This window comes from Castor canadensis, chromosome 16 (genome assembly GCF_047511655.1).
Source record: "Castor canadensis chromosome 16, mCasCan1.hap1v2, whole genome shotgun sequence".
NCBI lineage: Eukaryota > Metazoa > Chordata > Mammalia > Rodentia > Castoridae > Castor > Castor canadensis.
In genome coordinates this window covers 8,747,914-8,774,502 of record NC_133401.1, presented here as the reverse complement: position 1 = coordinate 8,774,502, position 26,589 = coordinate 8,747,914, and the positions used below count along the sequence as shown (strand labels likewise).

Here is a 26,589-nt window from a genome sequence, read left to right as displayed (position 1 = left end):
AAATTTTTTAATTTACTTTTTTTTTTAAGACATAAAAACTCAACTGAAGGAGTGTATTAAACCTTTTATCCTTTTCTGTCTCTAAACATTTTATGACATTTTATTATTTTTTTCTCCCCTCTTTTTTCTCTCTCCTCACTTCACCTATGAAGACCTCATCTCCAATTTGTTTTCATTTCTTTATTTCTGTCTCTCTACATTTATAATCCTTCTGTAACATTTCTTTTTTTTTAAAGTCTGACCAGCTCTTATGTGTCAGTGCAAGTCCATCCTTTATGTGTAATTTTTTTAAGAACTCAGTTAGTGCTGAGCCTCAGTCCTCCTTCAGGATGCCTATTTTGGGTGAAGATGTGCAAAGTGGGGCACCAAAGCTACCCATCAAGACTGAAAGTCTCTGATTTCTCCTCAGTCTGCCCAATAAATTGTTACCTGAACTTAAATAAACAACAAAGTCTGGTTTTTGAAGACCAATTTTAGCCTCTTGGCTTTTCTCATTCTCCTGTGTGTTATGTTAGGTTTTTTGTTTGTTTGTTTTTAATAATTATTCTGTAAACTTTATTAACCACAGTTTTATCTAGTGACCCTTTCAGTGGCCATCCTACACCAAAAACAGGCCAATCTACTTCACAAGGGACCTTTAGCTTGTTAGGAGTTAATTTAACTCCATAATCTCCATTAAATCCTTTTTTAAAGTTATTAATCATACACTCTTAATGGAGTGTTTTTACTCTGATTTCCACATATCTCCTCCCATTACCAGATGGGAAGACAGACACAGAGTGGGAGAGAACTCCTCACTCACTTCACAGCTGGCCTTCATCTCAGCTCGCATTTTCATATACTCTCACACAGCACATTACTTCTACCCTGCTCCCTGAACCTGAGAGACACGTTTCACCCCAAAAATAGTGGTTACTAGGATGTTCCATTGGGAGGTGATCAGGCTCTCCCTTTGCCTCCTGGGGCAGGTCTGAATTTGAACCTGGGTTCTTACCAGTCTGATGAATGGTGCTCCCCTTCCCTTGATGGTTCCTGTGCCTCACTGGTTCTGTTGTGGATCCAAGGCCCTCACCCCCAATCGCTGGGAGGATGAACCCCCTCCAGATCAAGCTCCCATTTCAACTGAGTACACCGCATCCACCCTGTTCAAAACCTGATCCTTAGTTTATGTCCTCGGGAGCTTGCATGTCCCTTCTGCAGCCCCCATTTCAATTGAGTACACCAAAAAGAGCTACTCTCTAACTTGGGCTTAACTGTTTTTGTTAGGCCTCTGGTTGATCTGGTTAAGCAGGTTCCTGTAGTCTGCCCTCAGAGGAAAAAAAGAGTATTTTACCTGAGAAACTACCTAAGGAGATAGAGACTTCAACAGTCTTCTCCGTTTTGTCCCTTCCCACAGCAAAAAAACAAAACCCAAACCAATGCACCTGGGTCACAAGGTAAACAGGCAAAATGAACAGGCAAAAAAATTGATCATGGTCACTCTGGCCAGGTGGCTGCAGCTGGATATACCTAAATGTCTTCCTCATGACCTTAGGCACAGGTGGCAGTGGCGGGAGAGCATGGGAGAGAGGGACACACCTCCCATGTAGAGGATCTCCTCACCTGGGGACGCTTGGGTAAAAGGAGAAAACTACTCTTAAGGCGATCAGTTTTCCCTTGCTTCCCTTTTTAGATGGGGAAGCAAGCTTCCAGGATCCTGGAAGTACCCCCCTTGCCTGCTTACTAAAACACTGAAAGATCTTGATCCAGAAAGTCTTCAATGGAAGTGACTCAAGTTTTACTGAACCCAGGCCTGGCCACAATATCCTCTGGGAGATGGGGGAAAATGACCAGAAAGAGGGAGCCTTAATTATAATACCATTCTTCAATTAGATATATTCTGTAGAAAGAGGAAAAGTTCAACTTTTCTTTTTCCAAAGAGACCACCCAGAATGGCTAAACAAATACAGGCTAGATACCATAGTGACCCTTTGCAAAAAGCCTTCAGTATCCCTTGTGGAACCAGAACCCAAAAAAACCATCTGATGCCCAAGGACCCCCAACAATGTCAAAGGGGGCCTCCCCTGTGACAAAAATCAAATCTCCAGGGAAACCACACAGGATACATCCCACCCTGAGGAAACTGGTCAATGCCCCATCAGCTCCCCCTCTACTGCCTTACCCTGCTACCTCTCACCCCCAACATCATCCCACAGGACTCTACTACCCCCTCCAGTTAATTCCTGAAGGGGATAGGGCTCATGTTCCTTTTAGATTAAGTGAGCTTAAAGAAATAAAAGAGGATTTAGAAGTTACACAAAAACCTGGATCAGTACATCCAGACATTCAGAGAAGTCAGCCAAAACTTTGAACTGAACTAAAAGGATGTAATGATATTGTTATCGCAGACTCTCACTTCTCTGGAGAAACAGCGGGTACTAGATCAGGCAGCTGCATCTGGAGATGATTATCACTTAGACAAATGTGGCCCACAGGGGCATTGGAGGAGGAGGCAGGGGAGGGGAAGAAAGATAGAGACACTGAATACCTAAAAGGGAATCCCAATTCCCAATTCCCACAGGAGATCAGACAGTGCCTAGATATGATCCTAAGGGATCCTGAAAATGACAAGGATGAATAGACCCATAGCCACTCATCCATGACATTTTTGAGGGTCTAAGGAGAGCCAAGATAAAAACCCTTAATTACTCCCAAATCACAGCTGTACAGCCAGAACTCTTAGAAATCCCAGTAGCTTTCCTACAGAGACTTAAAGATGCCTTACAAAAACATACCAACATTGCACCAGAGTCACAGAAGGAGAAAATCATCTTAAAAGATAAATTTCTAACACAGTCAGCCCCAGATACTTGTTAAAAGCTTCAAAAGCTGGTGGCTAAAGGGAGCAGAGATCTGGACCAATTGGTCCATGTAGCCACATCTGTATACTATAATAGCGACTTAAAAAAAAAAAGGACAAAAATAAAAAGATAAAGGATAAATGGCAGAAGGCTCTGATCATAGCACTCTGAGAGGTTCCCCTGGGGCACAGTCCAAACCCATGGACATAGTGCCCCCAGAGGAAGCCACCTCCGGGACCCTGCCCCATCTACTGAGAAAATCATTGGAAGGCACGCTGTCCTTGGTTCCCAAGGGAACCGAGGCCAGAGTCTCCCACCCAATGATGGGTCCCAGAGCCTCCCATCCAGGCCCCTGTGACCACCAAAAAACCAGAGGAGCCCTGGGCAATACTTAATATTGAAAAGCACAAGGTCAGCCTCCTTATTGATACTGGAGCCAGCATTTCAGTTATTCCTTTCTCTTCTGGATCCAGATCCTCCAAGAAAATTACTGTTCGGGGGATATCAGTCCAGCCCCTAGAGCATTACTTCACGCAGCCTCTAGCCTGCTCCTGGGGAGATTTCCACTTCTGTCACTCCTTTTCAATTGTCCCATAAACCTCTATTCCTCTGCTAGAGTGAGACCTTCTATTTAAATTGGGGGTGCAGCTCCTTTTACCCCCCAGGGGAGTACTTTTGCTTGCCCCTGGTAAAAGAGCAAGTAGACTCTATGGTATGAACAGATGGACATACTGTGGGATGGGCATGAACAGTGGTCCCAGTCCTAATTCATCTCAAGGACCCCTCTTTGTTTCCCCATTAAAAACAATATCTTTTAAGACTGGAAGTTAAGGAGGGGCTAATTCCCATAATAAAAGACTTAAAGAGACAGGGCTGCTAATAGAATGCTCCAGCTCATATAATACTCCTATTCTCAGGGTCAGAAAGGGACCTAACAAATGGAGGTTAGTCCAGGATCTCCGCCTGGTCAATGAAGCAGTAGTGCCTCTCCACCCTGTAGTTCCAAATTCCTGTATGCTTTTAGCCCAAATACCCCTGGGTACTGCTTACTACTCTGTCCTGGACTTAAAGGATGCCTGCTTTTGCATTCCTTTACACTCTAAAAGTCAATCTATCTTTGCCTTTGAGGACCCCACATGAAAGGCTGGACAGGTCACCTGGACTGTCCTCCCCCAGGGATTCAGAGACAGCCCCCATCTCTTTGGGTTGGCTCTAACCCAAGTCTTAGCAGAATGGCAATATCCATAAGCTACTCTGCTACAATATGTAGATGACCTCCTCCTCTGTGGACCAACTAAGCCTGTCATTTTGTGAGCCACTGAGTCTTCACTAAACTTCCTAACAAGTAGAGGTTATTATAAAATCTCTTTAAAAAAACAAAGCCCAATTGTGTCAGTCTGTTACATATTTAGGTCTTGTCCTTGACAAAGAAATTCGGGCTCTAGGAGAAGACAGGATCCCTCCATCCTGATGTTTCCTCTATTTAAGAATCTAAAGCAATTGAGGGCCTTTTTGGGGGTCACAGGATACTGTAGAATTTGGATCCTGGGATATGCAGACCTAGCTAGGCCCTTTTATCAGATCTTTAAGGAAGCACAAAAGGATTCCCAGCCTTATATTTTTGATGACAAGTCAAAAAGTACATTTCACCAGTTAAAAAGTACCCTTATGACATCTCCAGCCCTGGGTCTCCTGGTACAGGACAAATTTCAATTATATGTCTATGAAAAGGGAGGACTGGTCCTGGGAGTGGTGATTTAACTCATGGGCATCACTTCGCAGCTAGTGGGATACTTAAGTAAAGAACTAGATCAGGTAGCCAAGGGATGGCCAGGATGCCTTTGAGCAGTCACTGCAGTTAGCCTTCTAGTGCCTGAAGCTCAAAAACTTGTTCTAAACCAGTCCTTGACAGTTTACACCCCACACGACCTAGGGGGAATTTTAAACTCAAAAGGAGAATTTTGGCTGTCCAACAGCAGTGTACTTAAATACATGAGGCCCAGCCTCATATTTAAGGACCTGTCAGAGCCTAAACCCTGCATCCCTTCTACCAGAGGCAGAGGGAAATCCTAGACACTCATGTGAGGAGGTGCTTATGGAGAATTATGCTGCCTGACCTAATTTGACTGATCAGCCCTTAAAAAACCCAGATCTAGAATTATATGCTGATGGCAGCTCCTTTGTCAAAAATGGTGTCAGATATACAGGGTTTACAGTCATGACAGAATTTAGCATCCTCAAATTAGGCCCTCTTCCTCCTGATACAAGTGCTCAATTGGGAGAATTAGTGGCCCTTAACAGAAGCCCTAAAACTGTCAAAAGAACAGAGTTAACATCTATACAGACTCTAAGTATGCCTTCCTGATCCTGCATGCTCATGCAGCCATCGGAAGGAAAGAGGAATGCTAACTACAACAGGATCTCCCACTAGACATTCAACATACTAGCCCTCCTAGATGCTGTTCTATTGCCTAAAGAGGCCTCAGTGATTCATTGTAGAGATCACCAACAAGGGAAAGATAAGATAGCAAAGCAAAACAAAGCAGCTGATGAGGCAGCTATACGGGCGGCCATGGAGGAATATACAGCTGGTCATCTCCTCTGGAAAGGGACTCTTCTTCCCCCAGAGAGACCACAATATTGATTAGAGGAAAGTAAACAAGCCTCAGACCAAAGGTACCAGTTGGATCACCAGGGCTTGTGGGTGTCCCTTGGAGGAAAGTTATGGCTCCCTGAGCCACTCCAATGGAAAATTCTTAAGACTCTCCACCAACTTCATCATTTGGGCTTAGACAATACTTTGGTTTTGGTCAACAAAATGTTTGGTGGGACTAAATCAAAGGAAACTTTCCAACAAGTTGTACAGGGATGTAAAACAATGCCAAAAAAATAATCCAGATGCCAGGGGCACAGAAGCAGGGGTCCTATCCTGGGGAAGACTGGCAATTAGACTTTACCCATATGCCAGGGGTACCAAAACCCAAACTATTGTTAGTATTGGTAGACATGTTCACTGGATGGGTAGAGGCCTTTCCTTGCAATCCAGAACAGGCTAGGGAGGTGGTCTGAGTTCTAATCACAAAAATAATCCCTCGCTTTGGTCTACCCAAAAGCCTTCAAAGTGATAACGGGCCTACATTTAAGGCAAAAGTAACTCAGGGACTCTCTAGGAAACTACACATGAAATACCATCTCTACTGTGCCTGGCATCCCCAATCATTTAAAAGGACATGGTCTCTACCCTTTCTGGGCCCTATAGTTGCCATTATTCTCTTGTGTTTGGGCCTTCCATTTTAAACTTACTCATCTAGTTTGTTTCCTCTTGTCTAAAATCCATCAAACTACAGATGCCCCTGATAAAAATGAAAATGACATACTATTGCAGTTCCCCTTGATAACCCCTCTTCTGGTCAGCTCCAATGCTGCGGGCTCCTTAGTTACTCCCTGTCAGCAGGAATCAGTCACTAAATAGACCTCGTCTTCCTTATTCCTAACAGCAGTTAGGGCGATCATTGAGAGGGGGAACTTGAAGGGCGGACTGTGAGAGGCCCACATATTTCCAAAAGGTGTCAATTAGCCAGGGAGACACTTCTTCCCAAGAGACATCTGTTTGCACCAGAGAGTTACCTCCGCCCTTGGGCAATAAAGAAAGCTATAAAATCCGACTTCCAATCTGACTCAGCAGACCACTGGTTTCCAGGTCCCACTGCATGACCACATGCAGCCTTTCCTTTTTCTTCTCTCCAATAAAACTTCTCTGACCTTTACTGCTTTGATTTCCATCTACAGTCAGAACAAGGACCCTCACCAACCAAGGGTACATGGAAGGAAGCAATGATTTCAGCATGGAAATTATTTTTAGGTAGGTATCCTTAGAAATATCAAGTTACTATATCTCTCTAGCATTACATTTCTGTATAAATTCTTCTGACCTGGTAACTCGTGTTTGTTGCTGTGTGATTCTGAATGGGAGCTTATGTTCCTCTCTAGGAGAGATTTGGAAATGTGTGGTAACAAATTTTGGGTTGTTATAATGACAAGTGTGTTAATAGAATTTATTATCTAAGAACCAGGGATGCTAAACATCCTGCAATGTCAGGACAATTCCACACAACCAAGAACTGACTCTCTAAAAATTGTTCCTATTTTGAAACAAATCAGTTCATGTCACAAGTATTTTTTCCTTTTCCAGACAAATTACTTTGCTATTTCGTCTTATGATGAAAAAAGGACTGCAAAAACTGTTGGTACAAATGACTCTGTCCAAAAGCCTATAAAAAGAGACTTGACCAAATGACTTCAGGCCCCTTAAAGTGCTTGCCTGAGAAAGCTTAAAGTTATCATGAGATTTTACTGTTTTCTCCAGCCAAAACATGAAGATAGGCCATTAGGTTGTTGAGCCCCTAGCTACTTTACAAAGCTTGCAATTATAAATCATTACTCTGCCCCTTGAGATATAAATTCACTATCCTGAACTGTCTCTACCTTTGTACCCAGAACCCATCTCTGAAATGCAGACATTCAAGGAGACAGCTCTTGTGTTAGCCTTAGTTCCTATGGGAGGAGAAGAGCCTAACTTTTGAGAATGTCTTAGTCACAAAGACGACACTCCTCCATAACCTTAGTGATTGTCCTTTAATATATCTAGTATTTTAAAAAGTCTCTGGCTTGAGGCTTTTCAGTTAAGCCGAATTTACCTTGGATTCTCTTCCTTACTGTAGTAGTTATTACTGAATAAAATTCATATTCCTTTTGAGTGTTCTGCTTTGTTTCATTTTGGTAAAAATCTATAACCATTTAATTTTTTGACCATCATTTAGTCATATGCTGTTCTAAGTGTAAACAAACACTGACAAAATACTGTCGGGGAGGTTTTTAAAAATAAAACAGATATAGCCAGGTGCAGGTGACTCACTCCTGTAATCCTAGCTACTTAGGAGGCTGAGATCGGGAGGATCTCAGTTCCAGGCCAGGCAGCCAAGCCAAAAAGTTCACTGAGACCCCATCTCAACCAATGGGTGGGCATGGTGGGGCACGTCTATCAAGTAGGGCAGGAAGCCTAAAATAGGAGGATTCAGGTCAAGAACTGTCAAGCACAAAGCAAGACCGTATCTCCAAATAAGCAGAGCAAAAAGGGCCGCAGGGGGAGCTGGTGGAATGTCTCAAGTGATAGAGTGCCTGTCTAGCAAGCATGAGGCCTTGAGTTCAAACTCCAGTATCACTGAAAAGAAAAGAAAAGAAAAAGGGCCGCAGGAGTGGGTCAAGCGGTAGAGAGCCTGCCTCATAAGCACGAAGATCTGAATTCAAATCCTGGTGCCGGCAAAAATAAAATGACACATTTAAATCTATCAGCTACATTAACTGTAAATATGCTCCAGGTTAAGAGATGGACGCTCAAGGTGGACTGAAGAGGTACTAATACACACATCGAACCATGGTCCCATTCAGTCGCTTCCAATCGTGCAGGTCACCTCGGCCTGGAAGACCAGGTTCTGGGAGCACCACGACCTCACCGCTGGACAGTATGCGGCCCAGCTCTCGCGTGAGGGCCGCCGGCCGCCAAGGTCTCCGGGAAATGTAGTCCAGCGTTCGTGGAGTGGTTAACACCTGCCTCATCTCTGTGGCAGAGAGCTCCGTCCGGGCATCCTCCTGAAACACCTCTGACGTTTCTCCAGCCCCTGTCCAGTGAGAGGCGCCACTTTCGGACTGCAAATCATACCCACGTGTCCCTTCCGCGGAGAAAGCCACTCTTACTCAGGAACTCACACCCTCGGAAGTCGAAGCTCTCGCGACATTTCATTAGAGCCACACGGCCTTCTGGGAAATGCAGTCTAGTTTAAAAGCTCAGGCACACCCCGGAACTGGCTGGAGGGTGGTGGCTCCCAGTCATCGCAGAGCTTTCGCGGTTGGAGTCGCAATTTAGGTTGACTTGTGGGGGTGAGTCAGCCCACCGGCTCGAAGCTTTTGAGAGTGGGGAGCTAAGGCCTGGGCTTCTTAGACGCTGCCGTGCCTGCTGGCTGTAAGGGACGCACCCGGATGCTGGGATGCGGTGGGAGGTGTACAGAGAGATCCGCAGGATGGCTGGCGAGTGTGACTGAATGAGTGAAAAGCCGCGTGGAGTTTGTAGGCGGCGAGTCCACGCGCGAGACCATCAGAAGATCCTGGGTGAAGGGGACGCAGGGCTTCGCTTCCACTGTGAAGTGGGGAGAAAGCAGAAGGGTCATCTTCCTTAATGACAGGTTACGCGAAAATCTGGAGGTGGGGAGGGGGAAGCTGAGTAATAGCTGTGCTAAATAACGTAAACGGGATTCCTGTGTACAAACGTTGCGGGAGGGCTCAGACGGAGAGACGGCACCAAAGCTTTAAGCAAGTTTATTAAGCAGACCGGCGGCTCAGCGGATTCGCAGCCCAAGGTTGAGCCTCGAGAACAAATGGGGCTCTCCTTCTATACCATTTAGAGCAAGCTACAGAAATGGGGGTACAGCTTGTCCCATACATGGTCACATGTTACCTCATTGGCTGTTTTAACTTCTGGGACGAGGTGACCCTTCTTTTTTAAAGTTTTTTTTTATTCATATGTGCATACAATGTTTGGTTCATTTCTCCCCCCTTCCCCCGCCCCCTCCCTTACCGCCTGTTCCCTTCCTCTACCCCACCCCCTCGCTACCAGGCAGAAACTATGTTGCCCTTATCTCTAATTTTGTTGAGAAGAGAGTATAAGGAATAATAGGAAGGACCAAGGGTTTTTGCTGGTTGAGATAAGGATAGCTATACAGGGCATTGACTCGCATTGATTTCCTGTGCGTGGGTGTTACCTTCTAGGTTAATTCTTTTTGATCTAACCTTTTCTCTAGTTCCTGGTCCCCCTTCTCCTATTGGCCTCAGGTGCTTTAAAGTATCTGCTTTAGCTTCTCTGCGTTGAGGGCAACAAATGCTATCTAGTTTTTTAGGTGTCTTACCTATCCTCATATCTCCCTTGTGTGCTCTCGCTTTATCATGTGTTCAAAGTACAATCCCCTTGTTGTGTTTACCCTTGATCTAAAGTCCGCATATGAGGGAGAACATACAATTTTTGGTCTTTTGGGCCAGGCTAACCTCACCCAGAATGATGTTCTCCAATTCCATCCATTTACTTGCGAATGATAACATTTTGTTTTTCTTCATGGCTGCATAAAATTCCATTGTGTATAGATACCACATTTTCTTAATCCGCTCATCAGTAGTGGGGCATCTTGGCTGTTTCTATAACTTGGCTATTGTGAATAGTGCTGCAATAAACATGGGTGTGCAGGTGCCTCTGGAGTAACCTGTGTCACATTCTTTTGGGTATATCCCCAAGAGTGGTATTGCTGGATCATTGTTTAGCTTTTTAAGTAGCCTCCAAATTTTTTTCCAGAGTGGTTGTACTTGCCAGCTCCTTTTAACCAATTTTAATAGATTTCATATGTGCAATAAAGTGCTTCCATTGTATTTGCTACCACCCCTCAACTTCTTTCTTGATTGTTTTTTTCTGAAATGCGCTTTCCACGTTGTAATAGTAACCAGGTCTGGTTTAAGATTTGCCAGGATGATTTTGCTTTATTTTATAAACATTCATGGACTATAAAAGACAATCTGCTTCACATTTTTCATTTAATCCTCTCCTAGGCCATGTGGTGTTCTCAGTGTTTGTGTACTTGAGAAATATATTTAAATTCTCTATATCTTAATTTCCTTATCTGGAGATGGAGGTAAGTAGCACTTACCTGTAGATGTGTTATAATGACTAAATTGATACCTTAAAAAGATTGGTACATAAAAGATACCTGATTTGTATAAGTTATTATGATAATATTGTACACTGAGTTTTTTTTGTGGATCAGGAAAAATGAAATATAAAATTGTGGTAGATATTTGCAAATAAATAAAAGAACTAGATATTCAAATAATATAGGAGTTTTTAATCTGTAGGTCATTTACTTCATTTATTGGCTATAAATCCCTTGGCAATTTTTCTTCCTATAGAAGAGATAGCATAATTTAATACCTTCAGTGGAATTCAGACCCAATTACAACCAGAGGCATTTCTAACCTTTTGGTCATCCAGGTGTGTGGTTACTGAGCAAACCAGTCAGCGAGAGTTGTACACCATGTGCCCTGATCACCCAGTACGCAGTAGTTATCCCAAGTTCCTTCCCAAATAACATCCTTTGTAGTAGCTGCCTCCTGAGAAATAAAAGTAAAATGATGCTGGTACATAGCTAGAGTTCATCTCAGCCACTGTCAGTTGGTCTGATTCATCACCATGTTGGACAATCAAAATGATTCTCTTTGACCACATCGGCTTCCAGAACCAGGTGGTCTCAGCAAACAAGCTTCTTCCTTTTGGGTGACTGGTGTAATTGTGTTAAGAGAGAGTGTCATTCTCTTGCTCTGAGCTTCACTCGAGGCCCCAGTGTAATATTGGATTTCCTTCATTTAGTCAATCCTCTACCCTTAGCTGCTATACCTCCTTCTCCATCTGTTACTAGTCTTTACCCAGATTTTTCCACTATTGGAAGTTGAGTTCAGCCAATGTGCTTGTCCAAATTCTTGGTAGCAATATCATTTGTCAGTCACACTCACACATAGGTTGAAGTTATGTGGTGCAGAACCTGTGAGCCATCTCGACCACTAGGAAACATATTTGCATTCACTGTCATAGCTGGTTTTGCCAGATGGTCTGCAGGGCAACCCATCCCATCAGAACCTTAGGAATTCTGGCATAAAGATTTAAAGGTAAAGTTATAGTTAGGGATCATGTCTGCTTTCGTCACTTGGAGTCATAACCCTGGTTGCACGGACCCTGATACAGTTTCCACTCTACCAGGTAGGAAAAAAGAAAGTTGAGGTGGATGTGGGATAGATTTGGCCAGCTGTACCAGCGTTCTTCCTGATACCTTCTTCCCCTGTCCTCCAGAAATCTATCTAATTGGACCACTCCCTTGGCTTCCCCGTCTTCAGTGTCAGCACACACTCAGGAAGTCATGGAAGACACCCCTTCATGCCATAGTCCCCTGACTATGTCAGCACATGGATCATTCCTTTTCCAGTTCACTGTCAAACCACTTTGAGGATGAAACGCAGCGTATATGTCCGTTTGATGTGAGCTTTCTTTGCGCATTGCTGGGCACCAGGAGGTATAAAGTTGTTTGGTCTGAAGAAAGGTAGCACAGGGGTCAAAGTTGTCCATTCTTCTGTTCAGGTCTTTGTATGGCATTTTAAGAATTTACATTTATTTCTAAGCAATCAAAAGCTCAGTCCATGAATAAGCGTCTGTTCTCACTAGGATCCATCTGTTATGTCCTAGGTAGTCTCCATGCTATCTCTGTGTGGAGCCTTCTCCAGCTGAGTAAGTAAGTCCTCTCTTATCCTTCAGTTTTTGATACTATATCATCAGTGTAATATATTGTTAGACTCAGAGCCTGCATCACATCCTTTCTTTCCTAACCAAGTTATGACAGTAACTGCTAATAACTTTCTGGCAATACAGTAAATGTAAATTGGATCTTCTCACATGAAGGCAAACTAGGGTTGGCTCTTTTCCAAGATGGAGAGCAAGAAAAAAATATATTCGCCCTTTAAATATAGTGCCCTTTAGCATGTGTATTTATTTATTTATTTATTTTGTGGTACTAGGGTTTGATCTCAGGGCTTTGCACCTGCTATGCAAGCAAGCACTCTACCACTTGAGCAACACCTCTAGCCCTTTTTGCTTTAGCTTTTTTTTTTTTTTTTTTTTTTTGTGAGACTGGGTTTTTTTGTTTTGTTTTTTGGGTTTTTTTTTTTTTTTGTGGGACAGGACTTTGTGCTTGCAAAACAGGCACATCATTTGAGTCACACCTCCAGTCCATTTTGCTGGGTTATTTTGGAGACAGGGGTCTTATAAACTATTTGCCTAGGCTGGCCTCGAACCTCAATCCTCCCAATCTCAGTTTCAAGTAGCCAGGATTATAAGCATAAGCCACTGGCACCTGGCTTTGCTTTAGCTATTTTTCAGATAGAGTCTCATATTTTGTCTGTGCTGGCCTTAAACTGCAGTCCTCCTACCTATACCTCTGTGTGCTGGCCTCAAACTGCAATCCTCCTACCTATACCTCTGGTATAACTGGGATTACAGATGTGAACGACCATGCCCATTATATTGTTTGAGATAGGGTCTCACTAACTTTTTTTGTTCAGACTGGCCTCAAACCATGATCCTCCCAATCTCCTCCTTCTGAGTAGCTGGGACTAGGCCTGAGCCACTATACCTAGCTTAACTTGCTATTTTATTTCTATTGTGGAAGCTGTAGCAGGAATTACTGATGTTGTAAGTGGACTACTTTATTTGAGTCTTGATGACCTACCATCAGTTTCCATGAGTTGTCTCCCCTTTTGACAGGCCACCAGCACTCCAGTTTCTAACATGTTATTAGCTCAAGTGATAATCTCTTGTATCTACCTCATAGTCAAATTAACAACCTGCATAAAGTGTCCACTGACCACTACTGAAGAGCCAGCTTCCCTGTCGTTAGTTTTCTGGCACTCGGAGAATGGCATTCCCCAGTCAGACATGATGTCCTTCCCAGCTGTTCACTGCAATAAGGAGATGCTCCCCCTTCACATAAAGTTTCATCCTAACTTTCACTTCAGTCCCATCAACCATAGCATTCTTGTATCCTCCCAGTCTAACTACAGTGCCTGTTAGGGCTTCATCAATAGATTTTGGAATCACAGTGCCTTGAGCCCCTATGTCAAGAAGTCACAGAAAAGTTTCTTTCCCACACCTGGCCATTACTCACATATGTGCATATAGCCTAAATTTCCAAGCTTGGGTCCCATCCTGATTAGTTTGCCACTCCACTGTCCCCAGTGATGCAAGATTAGATTTCTTTGTCTTTCAGCCTTTTTCAGTTCCTTTAAATTAGGATGAATAGAACAGACTTGTTTTGGGCTTTTCATTGTTAGGTAATTGGCAAAGGCTCCTGATCGCCCACTCAACCTCTGGTAGTGCTGATAAGACATTTCTTTTGACCTCATTAATGCCTACTTTTTTAATGTTACTATTTAATGGTTTGCACACTGCTGATAGGAGTCTCTGGACTTTCTCCTTTTTCTTTCCTCGTTCTATTTTGAATCATGAATTTTCTTAGCTCCTGTAAAACTCATGAGAGTCACAGAGTCAAGTCTCAGACCATTGTTTGATTTTGCAGCAGTAAAGTTATATGGAGTGTCTGTAATAAGGATCCCCTTAATCAGTCCTCCCCATGACCTGGGTAAGAGCATGGACGTATAATCACGTAAAGGCCATTCTGTGGGTCTTAACCATGGAGCTGCTCACTGCTTCATCTGGAGAGTTCCCCTTGGCATTTGAAAGGAGGGGAAGAGGGGCTGGGAGTTGCGGCTTGGTTGGTACAGTGTTTGCCTAGCAAGTTCAATCCCTTCTACCATTAAAAGTAATAATATAAAGGAAGGGAAAGAGAGTCTGGCCCTAGATGTAGCATCACCTCAAACTTGTGACCCTTTTACAACCACCTCTTGATTACTGGGATTACAGACATGTACCACCACACCTAGCCATACTTCTTTTTTCAAAGTGATGCTTTTGTTATGTTTCAGTGAGTCAGGATCACTCTAACAAATCTCACTTCTGATGCCACCTGTGATGAGGATCCCCAAGACCACTGTAGACTCTGTGATTCTCTGGTTGGATTTGCAGGACTCTGTTATCCTCACACTTGTGGTTTATTCCTGGAAAGGATGAAGATTAACATCAGGAAAGGGAAAAGTACCTGGGACAAAGATCAGCATAAACCAGTCACAAGCTTCTAGGTGTGCCATCCTAATGGAGATGCATGGAGATGTGCTTAATTCTCCCACCCATGACATGTGGCAACATGTGTGAAGTGTGGTCAGCCAGGGAAATTTACCAAGCCTTGGTGTCTGGAGTTTTTGTGGAGGGTACATGCCATGCCTACTGCTGACCTTCACTGCTCACTCACCAGCTCCCCTGAGGTCAAACTGATACAATCCAAGTTCTCAGGAATAAAGAACATTGTCCTCAGGCAGAACATTCAAGGACTCAGAGATTATTGCCTAGGAATCAAAGGCCAGTTCTTTCTTTGGAATGTGCAGGGTTTGAGCTCAACGCTCCAGGCCTACTGAGTCAACCCATTACTGCACAGAGGTACAGGATGTTTAGCGTGTTTATTCAGTTTGATGAAGACCAGTTGCCTTATGCCGCTTCCCAATGTAATAGAACTTTCCCAGTCATAGGAGCACATTGTTCACAATGTATCTGCGTTAGTTTCCTTATTTATCCCTGCTGTGCTGGAACATCCCACGTCCAACACATTGCTTATTGTAGAAAACCTTCCAGGAAAATCCTTTTGTAATACCCCTAACATTCATCTGCAATATAGTTCCTTTACTATTATGTACATTACATGGCTGGTTTTCCTTTCAGGAGTTGGTGATGTTCAGGATGGTGGCTATAGACTTCTGTAAGGAAGAGTGGGTGTGCCTGGGCCCTGCTCAGAGAGACTTATACAGAGATGTGATGTTGGAGACCTTCAGCAACTTCGTATCACTGGGTAAGGCCGTCAGTTTCCTATAGTTCAGAAAATACTCTCTCCATTGGGAATTCGCCCATTAAATATCAAAATCTCTATTCCTTGTTCCAAAAAATTGTTTTGAGTTTTGTTTGGTTGGAGAAGCATGCCACTCCCAGGCACCTTTGTGTTTTGTATTCCTCACAGACTTTACACCGGTCCCAGGCCCTTTAAGTAGTTGATTTCTCTTTTTGGATTTTAGGGAGATGGCTTGCGGTGGAGGGACATGCACAACCTGTATGATGTAGAGGTTGATGGTTCATCTAAAATTTAAGAAAATCCATACCCTGGTATTGCTATTTTAAATTTTATTTTTTGGCAGTACTAGGAATTGAGCTCAGGTCCTCCTGCTTTTGCCTGGGTTAGCCTTGGACCATGATCCTCCTACTTCTGCCTTTTGAATAGCTGGGGTGACAGGCATAAACCACCATTCCTGGCCTATACCCTGGTATTTTTGTGTTTGAAAGCTTAATCTAGGAGTTTTATGTTTAATGTTGAAGGAATTGCACAGGAAGAACCATTGATGTATCTTGAGTCCTGTTTTATTTATTTATTTAAAATTTTTTGGCAGTACTGGGGTTTTAACTCAGGGCCTCATGCTTGCTGGGCAGGCTCTGAACAACTAGAGATAAGCTCATGTATATTTAAACATCAATAGGACCTTCTCCCCTCACTGGTCTTTTTATTCCTTGTGCTTCTTAGATTATTTTAGTGTGAATGTATTCAAACCTCTTTATCATTCTTTTATCCAAAAGTTTTTCTAAGTTCCATTTAAAACATTTTTTATTTTTGCGATGCTGGGTATAAACCCAGGGCCTTGCACATTCTATACTTGAGCCACACCGCCAGCCCTTTGCCTTGCACATTCTAGGTAAGTGCTGTACCACTGAGCTGCATCACCAGCCCCCATTTAAAACCTTTTTATTTTGAAGTGATTTTAAGAATTAGAACGCTTGACACTATTATATGGCAAGTGTTCATATCCTTTTAGCCAGTTCCCCCTAATGTTATCAACTTACCTAATGCTGTACAGTTATCTAAACCAGAAATGAATGTTGATACAATATTATCAAGTTGTCAGTGTCACCTGTCAGCTGTCTTCTGTTACCACTAAGTGTGCAAGTACAATTAGTGTAACGGTACTGCTGTGGATCCCGTAGTGTATTTAGTTGTCATGTCTCTTTGGTCCCCCTCTCATCTTGCAAATTTCCTTCTTACTCATGACCTTGACATTTTGAACTATGCCGGCCTGTTGTTGCATAGAATATTCCTGGATTTGGGTTTTTTAGATATTTTTATGACTAGATTAAGGTTATATATTTTTGACAAGAATAACATAGAAGTGATGCCTTTTTCGGTGCATCATACCAGGAAATAAAGAATGTATGTCTTATTAGTGGTAATGCTAACTTTGATCTTTTGGTTAAAGTGAGCTCTCGGTTTCTGGATTGTCAAGCCACTGCTTTTACAGCTGGTGAATAGTTTGTGGTGAAGTACTTTGCTACTCTGCAAATACACTTTCTCATGATACTTTGGTCAATGATTCCTGCTGAAGTAATTTCTTCCTCTTGTGTTTATTGAATGACATTTTCTATTCCCATCATCCTTCTGAGGATCAGGAATTTGTTGTAGGTTAAACTAATCCTATACCATTTATATTGGTAGGTTAAACTAATCCTACACCATTTATATTGGTAGGTTAAACTAATCCTATACCATTTATATTGGTAGGTTAAACTAATCCTACACCATTTATATGTTTAATGTTTTATTTCTTTGAGCAGGACTTTCCACTTCTAAGCCATCAGTAATTTCTCTGTTGGAACAAGGCAAAGAGCCATGGATGGCTGGGGAAGCAGGATGGTATCCAGGTGAGTAAGGGTGTTGTTGAGCAACTGGAGTATGTTTCAGAGAAGCCCAAATTAGTCTGAGCAGTGGTGTTCTTCCTCTGAAATACTACATGGAAAGAAAGTTCCCACAAAGCCCTAGTGACTTAGAGGAAATAGTTTGAGAAATGTGGAAAATATCAAAGTACTTTTTTACTAGATATTTTGAGGCACAATTGATACGTAATGAGCTGTATGAAAGTATACACTGTGATAGATTTTCTTTTTGTGGTACTCGGGCTTGAACTCAGGGCCTACACCTTGAGCCATTCCACCAGCCCTTTTTTGTGATGGTTTTCTTCGAGATAGGGTCTCCTGAACTATTTGCCTGGGGCTGGCTTTGAACCGCAATCCTCCTGATCTCTAGGATTACAGGTGTGAGTCACCAGTGCCCAGAGGATGTGATAGATTTTGATGTGTGTGTATGCCTGTGAAACTCTCACCATAATTAAGGTAATAAACATATTGATTACTCTAATTGCTTCTGATTTAAGACAGAAAACCTTCAATATTTCATTATTGAAAATAATTTTTCTTAAAGAGTTTTAACTGATGTTCTTTACTTGAAAAAGGAAGTTCTCCCTATTCTTGGTTTGGTACAAATTTTTATGGTGACTCTGTTTTAGGTTTTGTCAAAAGTATATTTGCCTTTTTCCAAGTTGTTGCAGGAGGGCTCAGAGACTGAGAGGGCACTAAAGATTGTGGGAAGAAGTTTATGAAGCAGACTGACAGCAACTCAGCAGACTTATGTCCAAAGGCTGAGCCCCAAGAACAAAGGGAGCTTTCCTTATATACCATTTAGAGCAGGTTACAGAAATGGGGGTACAGCTTGTCCCATACATAATCACGTGTTATCTCATTGGCTGTTTTAACCTCTGGGCGAGATGACCCGTCTCTGGTCTCCAGGTAACATTCCCCAACTCTGGTTTTTCTTAGTTTCACTGTAGCTCTCATTAATCTCTCTTCCCCTCCCTGCCTTCCTGCCACATTCCTCCCTTTGATGCTTGGACCAATTCCGGGTCAAAGAGCATCATCTTGGTCTAGGGATTTATATTTTTATAGTGTTGTCATGTGAGTAGTTTTTTCATAGTGGCTTTTAGAATGGTCCTGGAAGACTGCAGTACCAGGGGGTCAGGCAGGGTAACATCAGGCACGTTCCTAAGACAAGGAGCATTGTCCCATGAAGGTCTTGAACCCACCTAGGGTTGAGAACCAGCCCCTAAACAGCTCATTGGGATGCCGTCCCTTCCAGGTCTGCACAGGGACATGAGCCAGCTTTTTCATCTCATTGGTAATCTCTTTAATTACCTTTTTTTCATCATTAATCTGTGAATAGCAGTTACTCAGATTGAGATTATTTTGGGCTATCGTAAACTTGGGGAAGTTAGCCAGCCAGTGGGGTTGGGGCTCTGTGTGATTGGGAGCCCCCCACCACTGATTCTCCTGAGTAGCATCATTGTAAAATTTTTGTCCCAAGCAGATCGAGTCCCACTCCGGGGTGGAGAACTGGCCTTTTAGACAGGAGATGTAATTCCCATAATAGAGGTCTTTAGGAGTCAAACACTCTCCCCAAGGCTAGGGAGAGTGGTTTCATTAAAGGGCTGTTATGGGTTTAGCTCCTTTGCCTCCCCTGGCCAATGGTCTCCCATATCCATTTCCTGACAAACATAACATGAAGTTATATTTAGCCAAGTACCAAGGTCTGTTTCCTTTTCATTTATTAAAATGTCAAACTTTTTCCCAACTTTTTAGCCTGTTTCATTGAGGTTGAAAATAGTGAAATGTGCAGAGTTACAAGTTCCAAGTGTGCAGTTGGGGATTGCTTCTCCTTTTTGAAACAGTGGCAGCTCTTTTGGACCCCCCTACCCCTTTAAGGCAAGTTGTCCATCTTTCACAACCCTAATAAGGGCAGTAGAGTTGTTCATAGTATGCTCAACCATGTCCCACTGTCATCTTTTGGGCATATATACTTGTCATTTAACATAGGTCTTTCCCAGGTTAGCCCCTACAGTTGCCCCAGGGCCCGGTGTTTTCAGCTATTGCTGCACACACATCCAAGTATATAGACACGGTTTGTTGGGGTCACTAACCTGGGTGCTTAACTCGGTTAGTGATCTTCCCAGTGCTGGTGAAGCTTTTAGAACTCTAGCCATTGCTCCTGCGGGTGATAGATGGGGTTAAAACAGATACACTGACCATCATGGAAGCACACTGAGTAGGTGGTATGGGTATGGGTGCATGACCCAACAATGGTGCCTGCACAGGAATACATGAGTCACAGTCCAAAGCCTGGGGGTCCCCAGGTACAGAACTGACCAAAATTAGCAAGAAGAATATATGGAACAGACTTATCCTCAAAGGTGATATGGGAACTCCTCAAGCTTCCGCTGTGCAAAGACTAGTCCACTTCTTGAGTGACTAGAGCAGGGCTGATGTCTCGTCGTCCGTGTTCTCCTGTTGTCTCCTGGGAAGTAGGGTCCTGTCAGGGAAGGGCTCTAGCGTTCTGAAGGGTGATCTTGTACAGTGAGGCTGGGTTAGGGATGCACTCCTGTTCGAGGGAAGCTGGCTTCACTCATCTGTGGTGGATCCAGGGAACAATCTCTGCTACTTTAACTGAGGTTGGGGTGGACAAAACAACAACAAAAGGGCCTCTCCAATGGGGCTTTAGCTATTGAACTTTTAATTTCTTTACCCAAACTGCATCCCCTGGTTTATAAGAGTATGTGGGAGTTGTCAGGTTAACAGGGAGTCTCTCTCTTACTTAATCATTGATTTTTGAGAGTCAACCCAAGGGCCTGTATCTGTTTTCTCAGGGTGAGGGCACCTATTTTCGTAAGGTCCCCTTACAGGCCCTTGACTAAAGGGAGTGAATGCCCAAAAAGAATTTCATTGTCCATTTGGTGGGGCTAGACCTAATTCTGAGCAAGATTATGGGCAGTAATTAATCCTGTTGTAGGTAGGTCTCCTGGCATAGTTTTTTAAATTGCAATTTTTGAGTCCTGTTTATACGTTTTATTTTCCCTAAGCTTTGGGGGCAGTAGGCCATGTGTAGCTTTTGAGTTATTCCTAATCTCTTAGCCATCAACTGTACCACCTCAGCTACAAAGGCCGGCCCATTGTTTGACCCAGTAGATACAGGTATTTTGAATTGAGGGATGATTTTCTTTAACAGGCACCTGGCCACTTCTTGGGCTTTCTCAATCTGAGTGGGGAAGGCTTCCATCCATCCTGAGAAGGTTCAGACAAACACCAGCAAGTATTTATATCTTGGCCCTTGTTGGGGATTTTTCCTGGCACACAGACTGCACCTCTCACATACAGTCTTACTTATGCTGGAGAGCTTGGGGACATAAAAATGCTGGGCCAAGGTGGTCTCGAGAACTGTCTGCCCTGAGTGAGTTCCTTCATGGAACTGTGGACAAATGTGAGAGCCAGTGACTCAGGTATGGCAATGTGGCCATCAGTAAACTTACACCATCTGTCTGGTAGAAAGTTTCCCTTCAGTCGCAGACCAAGTCTGTTCTTGTGAAGTATACCATGGGTCCCATTCAGATAAGGGGCACGAAAACAATGCAGCTATCAGTGAGGCTGAGGTTTGTCCTCCTGTGAGGGCTGCTTGCTTGGCTTCCCTATTGGCCTTTTGATTTCCCCAAACAGCTGTTGTCTCCCCCTTCTGGTACCCTTGGCAGTGCATGATTGCTACTCACTTAGGAGCCCATACAGCTTCTAGTAATTTTAGAATTTTTGTCCATATTTAACACTTTTTCTCCCAAGTTAGAGGTCCTGACTGGCAGTGGTCATGCTTCTGTGACAGTGTCCAGAGTGACTACTGTGTATCCAGCAAAATGTGTGCCATCCCAGACAAAGCTGCTGCCATCCGTGAAATACTGAACATCTGGATGACTAATGGGCTGGTTGGTCAAGTCTTTCTGGCTGGAAAACACCTTATCCATAACCTCTAAACAGTCATGCTCGGGTGGGCCTGAATAATAGGGTGGCTGGGTTTACAGTCTTAACAACTTCTAGCTGGACATGTGTGTTTTCACATAACATGTTTTGATATTTGACCATTTGGGAGTTTATTAGCCAATAATTTTTTAATGTTTTATGAGAGTCAAAACAGAGTGGGGAACACAGACTGTGAGTTCTTGTCCCAAAGTAAGTTTGTCTGCTTCAGCCATCAAGGCAGCAGTGGCCGCCAGGGTGCTCAGGCAGGGCGACCAGCCTCAGGAAACTATAACAAGTTGCTTTGATAAATAGGCCGCCAGGTAGTACGAGGAACCTAGCAGCTGGGTCAGAACTCTTACAGCTGTCCCCAGTCTTTCATGTTCATATAAGAATAAGGGCTTCACTACATCTGGCAAGCCCAGAGCAGAGGCATTTGTGAGTGCCATTTTAATTTCTTTAAAGGCCTTTTCTTGCTCCTCACCCCATACCATGGTTTCCCACTCTCACCCCTTTGTGGCTTCATAAAGGGGTTATGCCGAGAGAGAGTAATTGGGGATCCAGATCTGGCAGAAACCTGCAGCTCCTAGAAACTCTCTAATCTGTACAGTTGCACATGGGGGGCAGACACTCCTTGGGGTCTCCCACTAATATGGGTTTCTCTGGCTTTTTACATTTTCCCTGCACTTGGAAGTTGCTGCCCTGGCCAACATAACCCTACCTGCTTTCTCTAGGTGGGACATGATCCATGTGGGCCGACTGAGGACTGCATCCTGCCAGCAGTCAATATAAGGAACCATCTGAGTGTTCCAGGCTCCCCTACAACCACTTTAAAAACTCTATTGACTATGGCCTTATATAATGACCCCTCTGAGGGCCATCCTGCACCAAAAGTAGGCCAGTCTATTTTACAGAAGGTCTTAAGCTTGTCAGGAGTCAGCTTGACCCCATAATCTCCATTAAATCCCCTCTTACAGTTCTTAAGCATTCACTCTAGTGACTGTTCTTACTCTGACCTCCTCCCATTCCTCCTATTCACCAGACGTCAAAACAGAGACAAAGATGGAAGGGATGAGGGCTGTGGAGAGGAGGTAAGGGGTCCTCCTCATGCACAGAGGAAAACAACACCACTCAACTTTGTCTGTCTCCAGCCCCTCCCCTTGTGGGGATTTAGGCATCTCTTGGCTGTAGTGAGTCTGTATAAGCCCCAGACCAGAGGCCCTGTTAGGGCTCACCCTAGACCATATGAGTTTGCCATGGACCTGTGGATCAGGACTCCACACTCACTTCGTAACCAGGCTACGTCTCGGGCTCACATTTTCACACACTCTCACACAGCACAGTACTTCCACCCTGCTCCCTGAACCTGAAAGACACGGTTTCACCCCAAAAGATGGTTACTATGGTGTCTTTGGGAGTTGATCAGAATCCCCTTCTGCCTCCTGAGGTAGGCCTGAATTTGAACCCAGGTTCTTACCAGTCTGACGAGTAGGAGTCCCAGGTTGATTCTTGAGCCTTTCCAGGTTCCTTTGTGCAACTGGAACTCGTCTCCTTGGCTTTCTGGGAGAGAGGCTCCCTCCTCACCAGTAAATATGGTCTATTGGCACCTGGTACAACAAAGAAGTGAAAACACCACCCTCAAAATCCCTGGCAGGGATCCTCCAGAAATGTTGCAGGAGGGTTTAGACAGAGACTGAGAGGGCACCAAAGCTTTTGGGAACCAAGTTTATTAAGCAAGCTGCAGTGACTCAGTGGACTGGAGTCCAAAGGCTGAGCCCCAAGAACAAAGGGGGCTTTCCTTATATACCCTTTAGAGCAGGTTACAGAAATGGGGTGGGGGTACAGCTTGTCCCATACATAATCTCATGCTATTTCATTGGCCACTCTAACCTCTGGTACGAGGTGACCCTTCTCTGGTCTCCAGGTAACATTCCCCAACTCCGTTTTTGTTGTTGTTGTTGTTTCACTGTAGCACTCATGAACTCTCATTATCATTTATTATCTCCCTTCTCCCTCTCTGCCTTCCTGCCACAAAGTGACCATGTTATTTTCATTTTAAAATATGTTAATATGTTGAGTTACATTAATTTATATTCAGATGTTAAACCAACTTATATTTATGGGGTAAACTCCACAAGCTTATGTTATATTATGTACTTTACATAACTGGATTCTCTTGGCTAGAAGTTTTTTTTGTGGTGCTGAGGTTTGAACTCAAGGTCTTTTGCTTTATAAGCAGCCACTCTACCTCTTGTGTTGAGCCACTCCACTAGTGCCAATTGCCTAGAAAGGATTTTTCACTCGTATTCATAAGGAAAACTTAAAATTTTCTAATATCTTTTTAAAAAAATGTTACAGCAGTATAATGTTGGGCTCCTGCAATGAGTTAGGAGCCATTGCTGTATTCCAAAAGATTTTGTGTAAAACTGGTATTACTTCTTTCTTATGTGGTAAAATTTACCAGTAAAGTCATTTTGGACTACTTTTGTTCTTAGGCAGTTGTTTTTAATATAAACTCAATTATTGTGATGATACACAGGCAACTTTTTTTTTCTTAAATGATCTTTCGTAGTTTATGCCCCTTTAATTTGTTGCATTTATGGGCATGTAATAGTTCATAATATTTTTGAAATTATTTATTGTTAATTATTTAGTTCATGTAGGATTTATAATTAGGAATCCTCATTTATTTTTCATATTTGGGTTTTTCTTTCTTTGTTTTTTCTTTTGGTACTGGGGCTTGAATTCAGGGCCTCACACTTGCTATGCTGGCACTCTACCACTTGAGCCACTCTGCCAGCTCTCAATATTTGGGTTTTTCTTGTATTTTTTCTTGGTCTGTTTGGTTGAGGGGTTTATCAAGCTTACAGATATTTCCAGTGAACCAGTTTTTGGCTCTATTAATCATCTCTACTAGTTTTGTCAGTTTTATAATTCATTGGTTTCTTATTCTTATTTCTTTGCTTCTATTGCAAGTTATTTTGTTCTTTTTCTATTATCTTACAGTAGAACCTTGGGTAATTTATTTTATGCCCTGTTGTAATTAAACATTTGAAGCTATAGGTTTCACTTTCAGGACTATCTTAGCTACATAAGACACATTTTGGTAAATTTCCTATGTATTGGTTATTTTCAAATATTGGGAGGTTTTTCTAGATATTTTAATGGTTACAGATTTAGTTCCATTGTGATCAAAGAACACATTCTGCTTTGATCCTTTTTAGTGTGTAAATTCTTGTTTAAGGTTCAGTGTATGTTCTATTTTGAATGTGTATGCATACTTGAGCAGAACATTCATTCTGCAATTTTTGATGTGTGTTTTATAAAAATCACTTAGTTAAAGGTGGTGGATGGTATTATATACATTCTTTAGTCCTTCATTGATTTGTTTTGACTGAGGGGTCTGGTTCTAGAAGTTATTGAGAAATGGTAGTAAAAATCTCCAACTATTCTTGTTTCTTGCTGTATTTTTTCAATTTTGCTTCATATATTTTGAGGCTATGTTATTATAATAACTCTTCTGGATGAATTGACCCTTTTATCAGTATGATAAAATTTCCTTTGGCAGTAGTTATTACTGGAAAGTGTTTTATCTGATGTTATAATAGCCAGTTCAACCACTTGCTTTCCTATGTGAATGCAAATATTTAGAAGTTATCTAAGTCATTTACTTCTAGGAGCATTGTTTTGTTTCTAATGTAGAAGCTTCATTGTTCCTAAAATAGGAAAATATATTTTCTTTCAGATTTGCTGTGTGAGTATGAAACTGAGGAGTTATCGATACAGAGTGGCATTTCTGAAGAGGAATCATCAAAGTGGAAAGCAATGGAAAGAGTCAGAAGTTGCTGCATTGAGGAATCTTGTTTTAGAAATGATTGGAAATGCAAGGAACTCTTTGAGAGACAACAGGAATCTAAGGAATATTTCCAGCATGTGACAGGCCCTGAATTCATTCAGCCTGTAACCTGTGATCCAAATCAAATAGTTAATACTGGAAAAGAACACTATGAACAAGAAAAGTGTCAAAGCCTTGCTCAACAAGTACGAATTCATGACAGTGACAAACCTGATGAAATGTGTGATACAGCCTTTATATTTTACACAAATCAGATGGAACACCAGAAAAGTCTTGCTGGAAAGAAATGGCATGAATTTATGGGATGTGACCGAGAATTTGCTGATGACTTCCAACTTACTCAATATCAAATAAAAAGAGACTGCGTGAATGTGAGATATGTGGGAGGACATTTAGGAAGGATGCCTACCTTACTGGACATAATCGATCCCACACTGGTGAGAGACCAGGTAATGCACAGAGTGTGGGAAGTCCTTTACGGATTGTTCAACTCTCAATCTGCACGAGCGAATCCACACAGGAGAGAAACCCTTCCAGTGCCAGGAGTGTGGGAAGAGCTTTAGGCAGAGTGCCCACCTCAGCACCAGCGAATTCACACAGGTGAGAGGCCATATGAGTGTGAGGAGTGCAGGAAGGACTTTGCTCGTCCCTCACGGGTGAAAAAGCACCAGAGAATGCACACAAGGTGAGAACTCTGTGTATTTAACAGGTGTCCTTTATTCAACGGTCCTTATTCGACACCACCAAATACATATTGAAGTGTTAGAAATACCTAAAATGTGGAAAACACTTTTATATGTCCCTCAAACAATCTGTTCTAGGGAGAAGCCTTGTGGAAGTGAGGTATGTGTGAAGACTTACTTTCATACTATACTTAGAGGGTGTATCATTTACAGTATTTCTAATCTGAGAAATCCTTGACTTTCAGCTCACTATGGGAATAAAAACAATTTATAAGAACACCCAGCGCCTATGTCCATTTTTTTGTCTCATAACTCACAATTTATTTAGTATCAGAATTTTTATGGGAAAAATGCAAATTAAATTGTTATTTTGAGGGTGGTACTGAGGTTGAACTAAGACCCTCACACTTTGTAGACAAGCACTCTCCCACTTGCTCTGTACTCCCAGCCCCATCTCTATAGCTGTTTTTCAGGTAAGGCCTCTCATTTTTTGTCTGGGTCAGCTGTAGACTGTGGTCCTCCTACCTATGCCTCTTGAGTAGCTGGTATTACTCATGTTCCTCACCATGCCTGACTTGTTTTGTTGAGATGGGAGTCTCACTAACTTTTTGCCCATGCTGGCCTTGAACCACATCCTCCTGTTCTCTGTTTCCTTAGTAGCTGGAATTAAAGTATTATGCCACCACATCTGACCCCTAAAATTAAATTATTAATAAGAAGAGTAATGCTGTTAGATTTGATTATGTCATAACTGACGACAGTAACGTG

General features: G+C 42.7%; 1 protein-coding gene across 7 annotated transcripts; it reads left to right on the top strand.

Annotated features, from left to right (window-relative positions):
* The first annotated feature begins 8,631 nt into the window (after positions 1–8,631).
* On the top strand, positions 8,632–26,104 carry LOC109673970 (zinc finger protein 461-like). 7 transcript variants are annotated; one of them, XM_074058380.1, is made up of 5 exons: positions 8,676–8,777; positions 11,779–11,963; positions 15,307–15,433; positions 17,236–17,322; positions 19,090–23,820. In XM_074058380.1, the coding sequence occupies exons 2-5, from the start codon at positions 11,892–11,894 to the stop codon at positions 19,209–19,211; spliced, it is 408 nt and encodes a 135-aa protein (XP_073914481.1). In that variant the 5' UTR covers positions 8,676–8,777; positions 11,779–11,891; the 3' UTR covers positions 19,212–23,820. The 7 variants fall into 7 exon arrangements, with proteins under 7 accessions (XP_020006689.2, XP_073914481.1, XP_073914480.1 ...); XM_074058374.1 differs by lacking the exon at positions 19,090–23,820 and adding an exon at positions 25,028–26,104 and having other exon boundaries at positions 8,684–8,777; XM_074058377.1 differs by lacking the exons at positions 11,779–11,963; positions 19,090–23,820 and adding exons at positions 12,169–12,214; positions 25,028–26,104 and having other exon boundaries at positions 8,692–8,777.
* Positions 26,105–26,589: the final 485 nt, after the last annotated feature.

Bases quoted from the DNA above. Each gene is read 5' to 3' on its own strand.
- LOC109673970 (XM_074058374.1), top strand. From the start codon at position 11,892: ATGGATCATTCCTTTTCCAGTTCACTGTCAAACCACTTTGAGGATGAA. The intron at 15,434-17,235 runs GTAAGGCCGTCA...TTCTTTGAGCAG, and splicing joins CAGCAACTTCGTATCACTGG to GACTTTCCACTTCTAAGCCA. The intron at 17,323-25,027 runs GTGAGTAAGGGT...ATTTTCTTTCAG, and splicing joins GGAAGCAGGATGGTATCCAG to ATTTGCTGTGTGAGTATGAA.